The following is a 15,504-nucleotide window of genomic DNA, read 5'->3' as shown; positions in this document are numbered from 1 at the left end:
ACTAGTAATTAATTACTTTTTCAGAGTAACTTATCCAACACTGGTTAGGACAGCAACAGAATGAAACGTGGTATTTTTTAGCATCGTCTCGCGCTGTTATCCTGTGACGTAGAATGTACTCATTTTAAAACATTTTACTGTAACTGATATCCTTAAGTAAAATCTATTTCCAGTTCCATGGGTTGTTTTATCATTCTCCAGAATCATTTTTTGCAGTGTACATGTCTGTAAACAGTTTGAGGCTTGTTGCATAATAAAGCTGATAACTGTGCTCAAATAAACCCCCAAATGTATTTGTTTGGTTTCAATAAAGTAGAAAAATTCACATCTTTGTTAAGACTCGGGTAGCTTTACTGCCATCTGCTGGACAAAATGCGAAAATCTTGCTCTGCACATCAAACCCGTAAAACACAATTATTTATCTCATTTGACTATTTTATTTATTATAAATAAACGTTTTCAAAAGCATTTAAAAGATAAAATAAAACGGGTGACATTTATAAGAATATTGTCACGTGTCTTGACAGGAAATGTTTTGACAGTTATGCTTTATTTGTAGTGCCTTTAAAATACAGGTTTGTTATGTAAAAGTGTAAAAGGAAGTCATTGTGTGTGGTTTACGTTAGCAGGACAGGAAGAAACACCGCCCCCCCCCCCCAACCCACAAACTGATCTGTTTGTCCATCTATCGGAACAAAACCACATTTCTTTCCAGATCTGAAGATTTTACGCCGCACGTCAGCCTTCTCTCTGACTCACATTAAACTCACATTTTACATTTCATTTTTTTACACCCCATAATGCAACGTGATGTGAGACGTGACACTTCATCCAAACCACAACTGATTCAAATGCAAAGTGTGTATCATTTATCATTCATAAGCAAATGTTTTATGTTTATCTGAAAGTCAAAAACATTTTTGTAGGGCAAGTTTGTGTGGACACTGTAAAAAGTGATTTGCATTGTTTTCCAGCACAATGTTTTGAGTCACAGATTTAAATCAGATGCAAGTGTGAATTATTTTTAACCTAGATGAACACACAACACAGTTTTTCCTCTATAAGAACAAATCTTGTCCCATCTAGTCTACTGATTTAATGCTGTGTTATATTGAGGGATGTCGTGGTCATTATCTTCATGTTGCTTTCATTTATTAATCATTTCTGCATTTTCGACAGACTTCAACAGAGATGTTCCTTCCTAGCAGGACATTATTATGTTTAAACGTGTTAACCACAAGATTCTACAAGTGCATCTCGGACGTCATCTTTCCAAACCCAAGAAGGACAGAGGTGGGCTATATCTTAAAAACAACTGTGTTACGACCACACTAGAATTGTACAAATCCACGCAGTAAAAATTAATGAATCGACTAGACATATGAACATATTACAATACGTTGCAATAGAAAAAAGAGAAACCCTGCTGAAATAAGCCTAAGAGCACAAAGGCGTCAGTCTGATGCGGTTAGGAGCGCGCGCGCATCTCGAGCACGCGCTGATAAGTTCACGCACCAAGAGATGGTGACCAGATAAACAACAAAAGCATTAGCAGCAAAGCTTTCAAGGCACCTGTGACACGTTATCACGGAATATTACATCTAAAAATGTATTTTGAGTTTGTTCTCTGCTGTTTGTACTTTACCGGTAAGTTCGTGATTTTATACGTCACTTCTTTAAGCATTAAGTCACAAGCATTGATAAATGATATATTTAATGGTCATTTTAAATGTTTATTCTGTTTTGCATTTATGATATTGAGCTTTGATAGATAAAGAGTTTGTGTTTATCGTAAAATCCGTGTATAAAGAGTCTCGTGCTTTTTTTGAGAATCTTGCTTTCAGTTCCTGCATGCGAGACTGTCACCATCCTCCAGTAACGCCATCATGTAAAGACCTTAAAAGGTTATAAATAGGATCGTACTGAGCTTAAAAATATGAAATGTTTTCATCTTTATACAAGTGTTTGTTTTAACTACAGCGAATTTGGGGAATTTTTCGTTTTGTATTAGAATAAAGAGAATAACTTTCTTCTTTTTAATGTTAAGGAAATCGCACACTTTCAATTCAAACATTAAAAAGATGAATTACATTATTACAGAAAACACTTTTTTTACTTCATATATTATGTTATTTCCAACCATGTAATTTGGTGAAATTATGCAAAAAATCTGAAAATATTTATTTGTGTGTATTTAGCAGAGGTGTGGACTCGAGTCACATGACTTGGACTCGAGTCATGAATTTGATGACTTTTGACTCGACTTGACAAAATGTAAAGAGACTTGCAACTCGACTTGGACTTTAACATCAGTAACTCGTGACTTCACTTGGACTTGAGCCTTTTGACTTGAAAAGACTTGCTACTTTCCCCAAAACCCAAAGATTAAAAAGTATGTTGACGTGGACCGCTCTATCTCTCTCTGTGTTTGTGTGTATCTCTCTGTGTGTGTGTGTGTGTGTGTGTGTGTGTGTGTGCTGTCGGCACAACATCCAATCAATTTAGATCACGTTGTTTTGATCCGACAGTATCCATCCAATCAAATTGCAGGACAACCAATGAAGAAGAACTGTCAAACAACGCGCCAGTTGGCAAAAATGATACCAAAGATAGTTTCGTTCGGGTATAAAAACTACGAGGTGGTCAACAAAAAACGAACTACAATATGCAAAACATGCGGGTCGAATATTACAGATGGAGACGCAACAACTTCTAACTTCGTTCGACATTTGAAGTTGCATAAAGAACGGTAAGTTTTGTATGACTCTAACGTTAGCTTATCGGCTAAGTAACTTTGCTAGCTGCATAGTTAAATCAATGAGACTGTAAACTCACTGTTAACGTTACATTGCAAACACGTTAAAAGGATTCCTGGGTATAGAGCGATGTATGGCTTAATATATGAACAATGGCATTGACTTTATAATTGTGAAATAAAAAAACGGTGTAACTGTCAAACATATTCATAAACTTTGAAAAAATATTTTTACTAGGAGGCCGCTACGTCAGAGTCCGTGATGTCAAATGGTTGCGACCTAAACCTGTTCTCTTTCGCAACAGCGAAGCACACACGTTTTCCATATATAACAGTAAAATATGACACGTAAAACATAAGATCAGATATACAAACACACAGGGACAGTAGGTGGCGGTATGTCCTCTTGACACAATAGCCAGCCTGCCAGAGCACACGTGAACCATTAGAGCACACGTGAATATTAGCCCCCGTCAGCTAATGACCGAGGGAGACAATAACGTTAAGCTACTTATGTTGAAAAATCAACATCAAGAAGTCAAAATCTGGATAAAATGCATTGTATAATGGCTAAAACATCGTGCATATGATAAATTCGAAATGATTTTGGTTATTAATATGCATGTTTGTGTTGTTTCTGACAAACAATATTAAAATGTAGGAAAATACACCAAATTGCGTCTTAATTTACCAAATTGCTTCTTTTAGCATTATATAAAAGCAGGAGCGACAACAGTAAAGGACGAGAGAGAACCAGGCCTGGACTTCACGTTATGTTTTATTATGTGTGACCGGCAGTCGACCGTGAGGGAGCTGCTGGCATTTTACTTTCGTTTTGTTGTTTGTTTATTTTATTAAAATTTTGTTGTTCAACGTTCGCCGGTTCCCTCCTCCTTCTTACTTGCTGTGAACATTGTTACACACATATATATAATATATATATATTATCCTACAGAACCTTATATTTACTAAAGAACTGATTAGTGTGTCGGTGTTTAGTTTGGCTGCCTAGCTGTGCTTGCAACCAGTTTACGAAAAAGAACATGGCGGCCTCCTTAGGTTAAAATGAGTATTACATTTAGGGTTTTTTTTAAGAACTGAAAATATTTGATGTGTTTCTAACGACAAATGCTAGTAGTGTAAGGCTATTACAACGCATTAAGCCATACATCTCTCTATACACCGGGTTCCCTTTAAAGGGACTCGAAAGGACTCGAAACTCAAACTGTAGGACTTGGGACTTGACTCGGGACTTGTCTGTCTTGACTTGGGACTTGACTCGGGACTTGAGGGCAAAGACTTGAGACTTACTTGTGACTTGCAATACAATGACTTGGTCCCACCTCTGGTATTTAGTATTTTAAAACCGCTAGTTATGAAATCCAATAATAAAAGTGGGCACATGTGCATTTTAACATCCTTGTTTTTGTTAACATATGTGACCCTGGACAACAAAACCAGTCTTATGGGTCAATTTTTCAAAATTGAGATTTTTACATAATCTGAAAGCTGAATAAATAAACTTTCTATAGATATATGAGTTGTTAGAATAGGACAATATCTGTCTGAGATACAACCGTTTAAAACTCTGGAATCTGAGAGCGCAAAAAAATCAAAATATTGAGAAAATTGCCTTTGAAGTTGTTAATCAGGGGCACTGTGGCAGACCATCCACTCACAAAAATAAAGTTTTTATATATTTAAGGTAGGAAATTTACAAAATATCTTCATGGAACATGATCTTTACTTAATATCCTAATGATTTTTGGCATAAAAGAAAAATCGATAATTTTGACCCACACAATGTATTTTTATCTTTTACTAAAAATGTTCCCGTGCTACTTAAGATTGGTTTTGTGATCCAGGGTCACATATCATGTTTTACTTTTAGTTCATCGGTGAAATTCTGAACCACTTTCTCTTGTTTCGTTCTTTCTCCCGAGGTCTGTTTCCAAATTCTTCTACATTTCCAAATTTGGAAAAAATATATGAATTTTAAAAAATGTACGTTGATTTAAAGTCTTAATGTGTGATGGACTAATAATGCCTGTTTGTGTTTGTGTTGTTCAGGTGTGTTTGGTGATGAAGTGAAGTCAGTGTCAGTGATGGAGGGGGAATCTCTTACTCTACACACTGAAGATACTGAAATAAAGAGACATGTTGAGATCATGTGGAAGTATGGACCTCGAGAAATGCTCATAGCTGAAGTAGACAGACGTGTCCCAAGCTTCTCAACATATAATGGTGATCATGAGAGATTCAAAGACAGACTGAAGCTGGACTATCAGACCGGAGATCTCACCATCAGAGACATCAGACAGGATCACTCCGGACTTTATAAAGTACAGGTCATCAGTAACAGGGTTTCACACAAAAAATATAATGTTATAGTCTATGGTGAGTCGAGAGATTGAATACAGAAATTATTTTAAATAAAGCATAGCTTTTGTTAACTGCATGCTCAATTTTGTCTGTAAATTCCTCCAGCTCGTCTGCCTGTTCCTGTCATCTCCAGAGACTCTTCTCAATGTTCTTCATCAGGATCTTTAAGTTCAAAATGTGTTGTGCTGTGTTCAGTAATGAATGTGACACATGTGAGTCTCTCCTGGTACAAAGAAAACAGTTTATTGTCCAGCATCAGTGTGTCTGATCTCAACATCAGACTCTCTCTACCTCTGGAGGTGGAATATCAGGACACAAACACATACAGATGTGTCATCAACAATCCCATCACAAACCACACACAACATCTCAACAGCACTCAACTCTGTCATCCAAGTTCAGGTTTGTTTGATCTTTGTGTTTTAAGGCAGATAATGCACACCGTTTCATAGGACGCGCGCGCTCCTGACCCCTTAACTTCCGGTTTGTGTTTGGCTAGTGTCTAATAATATAACTATTTATATTATATTAAATTTATGTTAACATTAATTTGTATTATTATTTTACTGTATAATATTTGTATTAAATAAACGATTTTTGTATTTTGTTGTATGTTAATTTTATTAAATAAACAATTTGTTGAATGGGTCCTGTAGTTTGGTCGCATTTAAAGAAACCGTATGGTACACTGACATCTAGCGGTTGAGTTTGGTATCGCAGTCTAACTTCAAAATATTAGAGGGACAAGTGACGCTTCTTCTCGATTTCTTTTGATTGTTATCAGAAATAATCTACAGGCACTCTATTGTTTGTCAATGTGTACCGGAAGTTCAGTTGGGGTCACAAAAGTGCGCATGCGCAGTAACATTTGTTTATGACGTTAAGATGAAACAGTCTCTTGATACAGTACGTTGTAAACGCTACCAAACATTTCATATTTTCCAGCTTGTTTGCCTGTTCCTGTCATCTCCAGAGACTCTTCACAATGTTCTTCAGTATCAAATTGTTCCTTGTCGTGTTCGGTGTTGAATGTGACAGATGTGAGTCTCTCCTGGTACAAAGGAAACCATTTATTGTTCAGCACCAGTGTGTCTGATCTCAACATCAGACTGTCTTTACCTCTGGAGGTGGAATATCAGGATACAAACCCATACAGCTGTGTGGTGAACAATTCAGTCAAAAGTCAGACTCAACATGTCAGTCCTGATGTCTGTCGGCCGTGTTCAGGTATGAATTTGATAGCCTGACAGATCCTTGTGTCCCTCTCACATCTTCTGTTGAGTGTTTGTGTCTCTTCAGACCGTGTCCACTGTTGCGGTTTTACCGAAGCTGTGATCCGATTGGTCATCTCTACTCTGGTGGGCGTGGCTACTGTTGCTGTTCTGGTTTATGACGTCAGATCCAGTGGAGATGGGCAGAAGAGATCACAATCACCTCAATCCAACGCTGTTGAATCTCATGCTCTTACATCAGTACTTGAGACAAATGCACAATAAAGTCAATGAGGAAATTTGTTCAATATTGTTTGGGAGGCACTTCCGTTACAAAATTTAATGTGACTTTATTTTTGTATGAACATAAAAAATAGAAATATGTCAGTTATTCTGTCTTCCTAGCATGTTATTCATTTGTAGTTTATTTAGATTCTTATATCAATTGTGATCATATATCGATTGTTTTTGCTCTATTTCATATAGAAAACATTATTTGACATCATCATTCATCAGCAAGTATAACAACATTTTCTGGGTCATAAAAAACAATCAATAAAAATTATTGGAGATAACTTAAAGATAACTTTATGAATGTTAAAAGTGTAAAAATATAAAAGTGAAAATCCATAAAATGACAAACCACTCAAAAAAGACTTGTTGCAAAGCAGTTCGTTTATTTAAACATAAAAAAACAAATGCTTTTAATACGTATTTAGAAGAGAATTAAATAAATAAATAAAATGTTACAACACATAGCAGCTTACTGCAATACTGTCAAATAACCAGCAGATGGAGACAAGAGAACCACTATTACAGCAAGTGCGATTTCTCGAAAGTGCCGCACAGAATTGTCATGTTTTCAGAATAACACTCCTATTAGTTGAAGTGTTGCAATACTCTGTTTGTTTGTGTTAAATGAAAACCAGTTTCCCAAACTAGTTCGTAGAAGACACCCTTTAACTGAAACCCCTACTTCAGGTTTGACAAGCTTATGAAGTCAATTAGTTGATTCAGGTGGAAAATCTTGAATACAATGAATCACATTATGAATCTGATGCTGATTCTCTCAGAGATCTGCTAAAGTTTCATTGCGTTTATAACGGATCACACAAATTCAGGAGCATTAATGATGTTGAAAAAATGATAAGATTTCAAAACAATCTTCCTTCATTACTTATGTCATACGGCAGATGTTGAAACTTGATGGATGTAGCTGCAGTTGTGATGTTCTGGGAAAAATCAGAAAAAAAAGATTAAGAACACAAATACTCATAATAACAGTACATATATGCAAATAAACAATCTATTAAGGCTCTTCATGTCTTGAAGCCTTTCTGTGTTTATTGGTACTTATAAAAACAGAGTTTGGGAGATTAATTATCTTAAGAAAAATAGAGACAGGCGATCATTGATTGATGGTCTAGACTAGACTGGTCAAAAACAAACTAATACTGAATTTAAAGTGTCTCCTATCTGAATAAATGTACATTTAAATATAAGTAAATTAAATTAACAAATCTGTACAGAAATCTATACAGAACCTATACGGAAGAGTGGATGTTCTGACATGATCACATTAATATGCAAGTGTTTTTACAGAGGAATGTATATAGTCCATGCTTCATTCACTTATTACGGCTTTAAAATCTACTCATCAGGTTAATGTATAGAGAAAATATTTTGTGCATTGAACACAGAAAATATTCCATTACATTGAGATTTCAGAAAACAATTCTAGGTACATTAGGTCCAATCTGTTTTTTTGTTTGTTTTAATTACTAGTACTAAACCTTTAAAACATACATTAAAATGTTTTGTTTGCTCAAAATCTAGTCTATAATGTCTTTTCATATAACACACCAAATTTGCATGAAATGCAACTGTGTGTGACCTGCATAAAAGTGAAAGCTTGAGTCATGTCTAAAAGGAAGCTCGTACAAGAAGAATAACAAAGGGCCAAAGACTAAGCCTTGAGGCACGCCAGACTCTACCATGACAGGTCTGTCAGCTAACCCTAATTTACACAAAGCAAGTAGTAGTGGTCCGACGAGCATCTTAAGCAGGTCAGCACCTGTCCACAATTGCCCATGTGCATCTCAAGTTCCCCCATAAAGAATGTTGCAGTCTGTGAGGTCAAAGGCAGGCCAAAGGTCTTGTAATGCTACTACTAGAGTTACAGTCCCACGTGGGTGCTAAAAAGCCATTTGTTACTCTGACAAGTGTAGTGTACGTACTGAAATCTAACTAAAGTTCTTTCTGAATTTCTGTGGGTAAACGAAACATTTGAGTGTTGACAGTTTCTTCTAAACTTTGTTCCATAAAAGAAAGAAGATTTGAAATGTGCGTATAATGCTATTTTCATAATTAAGATATGAATTAATAACTACAATTTCCTGTAATAATTTACAGCTTCCTGAGATACACTTTTATTGAGTTAATTGAATGTAACGGTTTTCTGGTGATGAGTGTAAGCAAGGCCGAGGTCGTAGCGGTCAGGTCAGGCCTGGCTTGGTCTGGTCCAGATCTTACAGAAGCAGCAGTGTTGTACAGTGGGCGAGTTGGGTGCGCATGTGCTGTTGTTGAACGCTAGATGGCGTTCTGAGCTCGTATCGTGTCACGTTACCTGGCAGACGGAAGATTCAGCCATTACGAGCAAGTGTCCTGCGCTTCATCTCCGCTGTTTAACAGCAAAATCACCTTAAAATACAAATCTTACGCATATCTGGGTTCGTATAAAATTCGTTTGGTCGTTCTTCAGTCCGCTTTTAATAACTGTCGCTATAATTCAATGTGGGTGCGGCTCAGATACGACGGCACAGATTTATTCGGATATTAACTAAAAAAAAATTCAAACGTCTTTTTTCCACGTGAATCCTGATTTATTTTAAACTACACAACCAACATGAAGAATCATCTGCTCGTCTTATTATTCGTTAATGGTAAGTATTACATATGTTTGTACTTTCGATTTTATTGATTAAAACCGGAAACAGAAATGCGTATTTGCGTTTAAACGCGTATATTCGCATTCGTCCAGTATCGTTACATACACACAATGGCTATTTTTATATATCTGTAGTACAACGCGTGTAAAATCTTTTTGTGGGTTAATGCGGCATGTTTATTTTTAAGCATCTGGCTTCAAGTTCAGGCCTTATGATAATAACCTTTGGGAAGATCGATGAATGTCATGAGTAAATGACGAGTGTGCTTTGTGCGCATTATTCAGATAAACGCGTTATTCCGGTATTTTGTTGAATTATTATCGTTACGCGTCTGGACATTGACAGGCCTTGTTTGTTGTTACCTGATGGCCTTATGGGTATTTATTCGTTTGCCGTACGTATTTTATAAGCGGTAAATATTTGTTACGTAGCCTATGTCTGGTGTATTTTTGAACCCTTGATCATCGCTGTCAGTGTCTTTAGGTTTTCACGTTGAAAATATTTGGCATTTGGCCTTATTGCCGCATGTCATATTGCAACGTCATTGATGTACAGTTTCAGTTTATACCTGGACGCGAATGTATTTCTATTTTCGCTAGCGTTTCCTCGTGTACTGTATGTAGGCTACACGTATGGTCATGTAACGTTAAGTGGTTGCATTTTATGTTCTGGTGGATGTTGCGTAATTTATATATGACAAGGCTGCCTCACAAGATATTTTCGTGAATACATTCCATAACATTCGTACTATATATTTTTGCATTTAAATGATTTACAAACCGTTATAATAGGCCTACTTAATGTTATTTTATACTAGTGATAATAGTTACCATCAGAACGATTAATTTGAACTATAAACAACTCACGTTCTTTGTTATATTTTGAATATTAAATTATAACATCAAAATGTGCTACACAGCCTGGAACAGCAGGTCTGACAGACATTTTACTCGTATTGTTAGTTCTTCTGCTGTTTAGTATTAACAGAATCTCTTCTGCTTTGTCATAATCTCACTGTGATTGGACGGCCTGCGTCTCTTAACAAAAAAAAGACTTGTTAACATGTGTAACCATGTGTAGTCAGGTATAAATGAATTTAGGATTGTACTAGATTATTTAGATTTTTTTTTTCAGATTTGTAAACGTTTTTGGACTGTGGAGGAAATTGTGAGTTCTGCAGTATGTTTCGCAAGATCAGGAAATATATCTGTTGATTATTTTATGATCTCTGTTAAATTATTCACATTTTTTATTATAGCAGGATATAATGAAACACTGAAGGTGCAGGCTCTTTTGAAGTGGTGGTTTGTAGACTTGTAATCTAAACCTGAAGCAAAATAGGCAGGAATAGTTTACGTGTCTGAACGTGACAGAAATTGAACTTGTGACATCAACAATCTGCCCCCATCCTGAAACACCAAACGGTTGAACACACACGGTAACAGTCTAGTATTTTAAAATAAAAGTATTCAATTCAGGAATTGCAGTTAAAACATTATTTTTTTACTGTCTTTATAAACCTTCATTTTTAATGTTTTTCATAAATCTTATGAAAAATATTATTTTGTCTTTTTATTTTTATATCTCTTAGAGATTTATTTTTTCTTAAATTCTTTGCAGTATTCTGCTACACTTTTTCTCACGTCAGCCAGGGTCAAATGAGGCTTTGTCCTTGAAACTCTGGAGAACAGCCAGAATCAAAGACTCTTTTCTTCACTGTTGGAGAGTAAAGCGCTGTGAGGGAGAATTTCTCAAACCAGCTTCTTTTGTCGCTGTGAATGTGGTATTTGCCTCTCTGTTTTGCTTCTTTCAAGACATGAAACGACATGACGGCAAAACATAAATCTCTCAAGAGCAGTATAGACTGAACGAGTGGCCAGTTTTTACAAGTGTGAAATGGTATTTATGTGTTCACAGAGGTGCTCTGAGACTTAAAGTGTTCTATTTTCCATGTAATACCCACAACAGGTGATTTTCGACAGCTGTTTATGTTAAGAGCTGTTCCTCTTACCCACGTGTACCTATAAGCTGACTTATGATGGTAAAGCCTCAGGTTTTGATGTTTTACATTTATATTTAATGCATTTGGGCTGTTTTTTTACCCAAAGGAACTTAAAGAGCATTTGATGTATACAATTCATGAATCCATCCAAAACAATTTCTTATAAAATTAAACGTATTAACTCTAATATTCTTATTCATTATGCTCATTCAGCTCTTGATTGACAGCTGTTAAAAGTCTCTTGAGATTTGTTTCTTGGTCATTTTTTTCAAACATACTTTCCAGTGGCAGTTGCTTAACATTGATATTCAGAATTTATAAATAGATATGTTTCCTTTTTTAGGATGAAGAAATATGGGTGATGATTTTTATAATGCATGCATCCTTTTACACGTGTCTACGTGTTATAACAAGTCATGCTAACACAGTTTCTCTCAAAATGGCGCAATTTTCCTATTAATGTACTTGTATCTCAGTTCCAGAGAAACACAGTATGAATATCGTAATATTCATGCGTGCAAAAAAGCACAAAAGACACGTAGGCGAGGTTGTCACGTGCCTCCCGTCGTTTTCTTTCAGCGCTGTTTTGGATGACCCAATCATTGCCGTCTGTGATCACTGAATGCCATGTGCTCCCTGTTACTTTGTTCAGCGCTTTTTTGAATGAACCAGACAGAATCGCTTATGTTCACCGTATGTGTGTTAAGTAATCATATGGGTTTACGTAATCATACTGAACCAAATGTGAACATGCTTTCAAAAGCAACAAAAAAGGGATTAAATTGTCGTAAGAGAATGAATGCGACTCGATGCGAGTTATAGCTCGTGAGCCGCGCAGCGCCTCCTCGCGGCGACTGTTCGTGTATTATTACAAAATATCAGTAACCGCCCAAATCATATTTGCGCTGCAAAGGGTAAAATATAAACACCAGATATCGAAATAATGCTCGTGTTTTTCAGATAAATGCACAAGGTATTGCTGATCGTGTTAAGCGAATCAGACGTTTATTACGAGTTACGATTAACTTGAATTCAAGACATTGACCGTTGTGATCGTATGACAGATCTCAGGTCAGACGTTTGACGTGACACGAGACGGTTTCAAAACAGCGTCCGTTTTTAAAAAGATATTTGTCTTACCCGGTTACTTTGATGAATATCCTTCACGTATTTCTCCCGCATCTCCACCTCACGTAATTTACGGGATTAAATCCACATTTATATTCCATAATTAAATCCATTACATTAATGTTAAAGCGTTTACATGGCTTAATAAAACATAGGAATAACATTAGTTCTGTATATTATATCAGAAGTTAAAATAAATCATCGTTGCAGTATCATTTGAAGCAGCGGTACAGTAAATCCATGATCCAGTTTCATTTTAATATCGTTGTCCCACAGTTGCGCTCGAGCTTCCGTGTTCTTCGCGTCTGGCGTTCCAGAATCTCGCGAGATTTTATTTTAAACGCCATTGTGAGAATATTATGCAAGTAAAACCATCGTCTGTTTTTGTTTATTTGCGCAAATGTTGTTATTGACGTTTATTATATAAATAGTATATTTTATTGTAAGTAGTAGAGTTACTGAATGTAAACTGCGTTTTCTATTATTGAATAATTGTATTAATATATTTAAAAAATGTTTTAAAGAAATAAAGTAGCTCATGAATTAATAATTGTATAAATAACTTAAAAATTATGTAATTTAAGATTAATTCACATTTCAATGATTTAACCATGTTTATCATAAAACTATGATAATTTATTGAATCTTACAAAAAAGCATGTTTACACTTTTACTATATATGCGTAAATATGATTATTGATGATGTTCACTAAATGTTTTCCGTCTTTCTGTTTGTCTGCAGGTGTGTTTTGTGCTGGGACAGATAAAGTTGAGACCCTAGAAGTGATGGAGGGAGAGCCTGTGACTTTAGACACTTGTTGTGTTATCGAAATACAGACAAAAGATGAGATCGAGTGGAGGTTTGATGGTGCTGTCATAGCCAAAAATGGCTTAATGGATGACACCGATGATGGAAAATTCACAGGCCGACTGAGTCTGAACCCTCAGACTGGAGATCTGACCATCAGGAACACCCGAATCCAACACTCGGGACTTTATGAAGCGATCATCTCCAGCAGCGCACGTACTGTACACATGAAATTCAACGTTAATGTCCTTGGTGAGTAAAACGTACGTTTTTCTTCTAGATCTTAGTGCATATTTGAGATGCGAAAAGATTTGATGATAAAATCCTGCGTTTCCAGATGCGCTTCCTACGAAAGTGTCGGAGACGGAGGGAAGTTCTTTTACATTTCCGCATGACATTGCTGACGTACAGAAATACGATTTGATTACGTGGATATTTGAGAACACAACCATCGCTGAATTCAACAGACAGAGGAGTCCAAGCATAGAATATTATGGGGATGTGAAGGACGGCAAATTCAAAGACAGACTGAAGATGGATGATCAATCTCGGGCTCTCACCATAACGGACATCAAGAGCACAGACTCCGGACTTTATAAAGTGCAGGTGATCGTCCAGAACCAGGAGACCAAAACCAGGGCGTATCGTCTCTCAGTCAGTGGTGAGTAAATCAAATCCTTGTCGAACAAATTTGTATGTGACATAAGAACAGAATCACATGTTCTGTATGAATCCCTTCAGCCTCCGTTTCGCCGGCAGCTTATATAGTGCCGATCCTGCTGATCCTGGCGGTGGTGGTCGGTGGGATTATCTTTGTGTGCAAGTCGAAACAATCAGAACACAAAGGCAAGTATGAACAATAGATGAACATATTAAAAAATAAGAAAGTTCATTATTATGTAAAGTTGTGCCGCCATCATGGTAATGTGACAAAAAAATAACGTCACATGACAAGCGAAGTGACCCTATTAATATTGATAAGCCGTGCAGAAAGGGTTCTGTACCCAAAAGTAACAATTCAGTCATCGTTTTTTTTCCCTCAAGTGGTTGTAAACATGTATGAGAGTCTTTCTTCAGTGGAACACAACGGAAGATATTTTGAGAAATGTCTCTGTGGTTTTGTGTTCATACATTGGAAGTCAATGAGGTTCAGTGTTGTTCTCCAGAATATCTTCTCTTGTGTTCTGCAGAAGAAAGTCATACAGGTCTGACATGACATGAAGCCGAATAAACGGCAGAACTCTTGTTTTCTGATTTCTAACAACCGTGACTCCTTCTGTTTTCTTAACAGCGGTCAGTGGAAATGAGAAGGAAGCATCTCAGGAAGATCTGAGGAAAGAGTGATAGTCTAAATCCACGGTCGTTATATAAACATCAGTCCATGTGTGCTGTTGTATGATGTGCACTATGAGAATTGAAGAGCATCTTTGGTTGCAACTTTTAAAAAGTTTACAGTTCGCACTTAATGCTGATCATATGATGATCCTCAAGTTTGAATGTTTATTTCTTCACGTCTGCTTGAGTCGCTCATTCTTTATGTTGTGGGGCTGTCGTTGATTTAAAGTGTTAAAGCTCTTATGAGAAACGTAACGTTTAAGACATAATGTCTTCATAAACGGCTGTGTTTTTGAGGAATTGCCGTGTTGCTGACAGCCGTCGAATGTGAATATGGTCTTGAGAGAGGATGTTATTGATGCCGCAACACTCTCATCACATGTAGAAGATTCTGATTACACAGAGAAACATTATTTTTAGGGAGGTAGATCTGCATGTGTCTAGCTTTCACTATTCACATATAAACATACTTCTGCCCTCTAGTGGACAAACGGTGGATAGGCTTATTCTTTTTTAAAATGTGAAGTAGAGTTTGTTTTATACAATAAGGATTCATGGTGTAATATGAATGGCAAATGTTATTGTAAATCCATTGAAGTGCCTTTTTGATTTATGTATAGCCTTATTTAATTTTCTTTTCCTGGTGTTGTATCTGATTATGGCAGTGTGTTTTTCATTTGCAATCTTTGTTGTATGTTGGTCTTTTTGGCAATTAAAAGAAAAGTGTGTACTTTTAATAGCTGGTTTAACTTGGTTTGATTATGAACATTCTTCAAAATATTTGTGCTCGGCAGAAGGAAGAAAGTTTGGGGTATAACATAAGAATTTACATGCGTTTCAAAGTGAACTCCTGATAGCACTGGTACATCTGCAAGACGCACTTTTTTAAATGACGTCTCTGAGACGTCTTGTGTAGGATGTCTAGAAGATGTCTG

General features: G+C 36.3%; 2 protein-coding genes across 3 annotated transcripts; both read left to right on the top strand.

Annotated features, from left to right (window-relative positions):
* The first annotated feature begins 1,377 nt into the window (after positions 1 to 1,377).
* Positions 1,378 to 6,865, top strand: LOC130548766 (carcinoembryonic antigen-related cell adhesion molecule 2-like). Of its 2 annotated transcripts, none has more exons than XM_057325777.1 (5): positions 1,378 to 1,647; positions 4,826 to 5,152; positions 5,243 to 5,539; positions 6,083 to 6,364; positions 6,437 to 6,865. In XM_057325777.1, the coding sequence occupies exons 1-5, from the start codon at positions 1,608 to 1,610 to the stop codon at positions 6,631 to 6,633; spliced, it is 1,143 nt and encodes a 380-aa protein (XP_057181760.1). In that variant the 5' UTR covers positions 1,378 to 1,607; the 3' UTR covers positions 6,634 to 6,865. The 2 variants fall into 2 exon arrangements, with proteins under 2 accessions (XP_057181760.1, XP_057181761.1); XM_057325778.1 differs by lacking the exon at positions 1,378 to 1,647 and adding an exon at positions 2,209 to 2,749 and having other exon boundaries at positions 6,437 to 6,829.
* Positions 6,866 to 7,626: 761 nt separating this feature from the next.
* Positions 7,627 to 15,306, top strand: LOC130548770 (uncharacterized). The gene is made up of 5 exons (XM_057325780.1): positions 7,627 to 9,290; positions 13,169 to 13,486; positions 13,572 to 13,895; positions 13,976 to 14,080; positions 14,526 to 15,306. Exons 1-5 carry the CDS (start codon positions 9,254 to 9,256, stop codon positions 14,576 to 14,578), a joined length of 837 nt encoding a protein of 278 aa, XP_057181763.1. The 5' UTR covers positions 7,627 to 9,253; the 3' UTR covers positions 14,579 to 15,306.
* The last annotated feature ends 198 nt before the right edge of the window (positions 15,307 to 15,504 follow it).

Source organism: Triplophysa rosa, linkage group LG25 (genome assembly GCF_024868665.1).
Source record: "Triplophysa rosa linkage group LG25, Trosa_1v2, whole genome shotgun sequence".
Taxonomy (NCBI): Eukaryota; Metazoa; Chordata; class Actinopteri; order Cypriniformes; family Nemacheilidae; genus Triplophysa; species Triplophysa rosa.
This window is presented reverse-complemented; position numbering and strand designations above follow the sequence as displayed.

Bases quoted from the DNA above. Each gene is read 5' to 3' on its own strand.
- LOC130548766 (XM_057325777.1), top strand. From the start codon at position 1,608: ATGTATTTTGAGTTTGTTCTCTGCTGTTTGTACTTTACCG. The intron at 1,648-4,825 runs GTAAGTTCGTGA...TGTGTTGTTCAG, and splicing joins CTGCTGTTTGTACTTTACCG to GTGTGTTTGGTGATGAAGTG. The intron at 5,540-6,082 runs GTTTGTTTGATC...CATATTTTCCAG, and splicing joins ACTCTGTCATCCAAGTTCAG to CTTGTTTGCCTGTTCCTGTC.
- LOC130548770 (XM_057325780.1), top strand. From the start codon at position 9,254: ATGAAGAATCATCTGCTCGTCTTATTATTCGTTAATG. The intron at 13,487-13,571 runs GTGAGTAAAACG...CTGCGTTTCCAG, and splicing joins ATTCAACGTTAATGTCCTTG to ATGCGCTTCCTACGAAAGTG. The intron at 13,896-13,975 runs GTGAGTAAATCA...GAATCCCTTCAG, and splicing joins GTATCGTCTCTCAGTCAGTG to CCTCCGTTTCGCCGGCAGCT.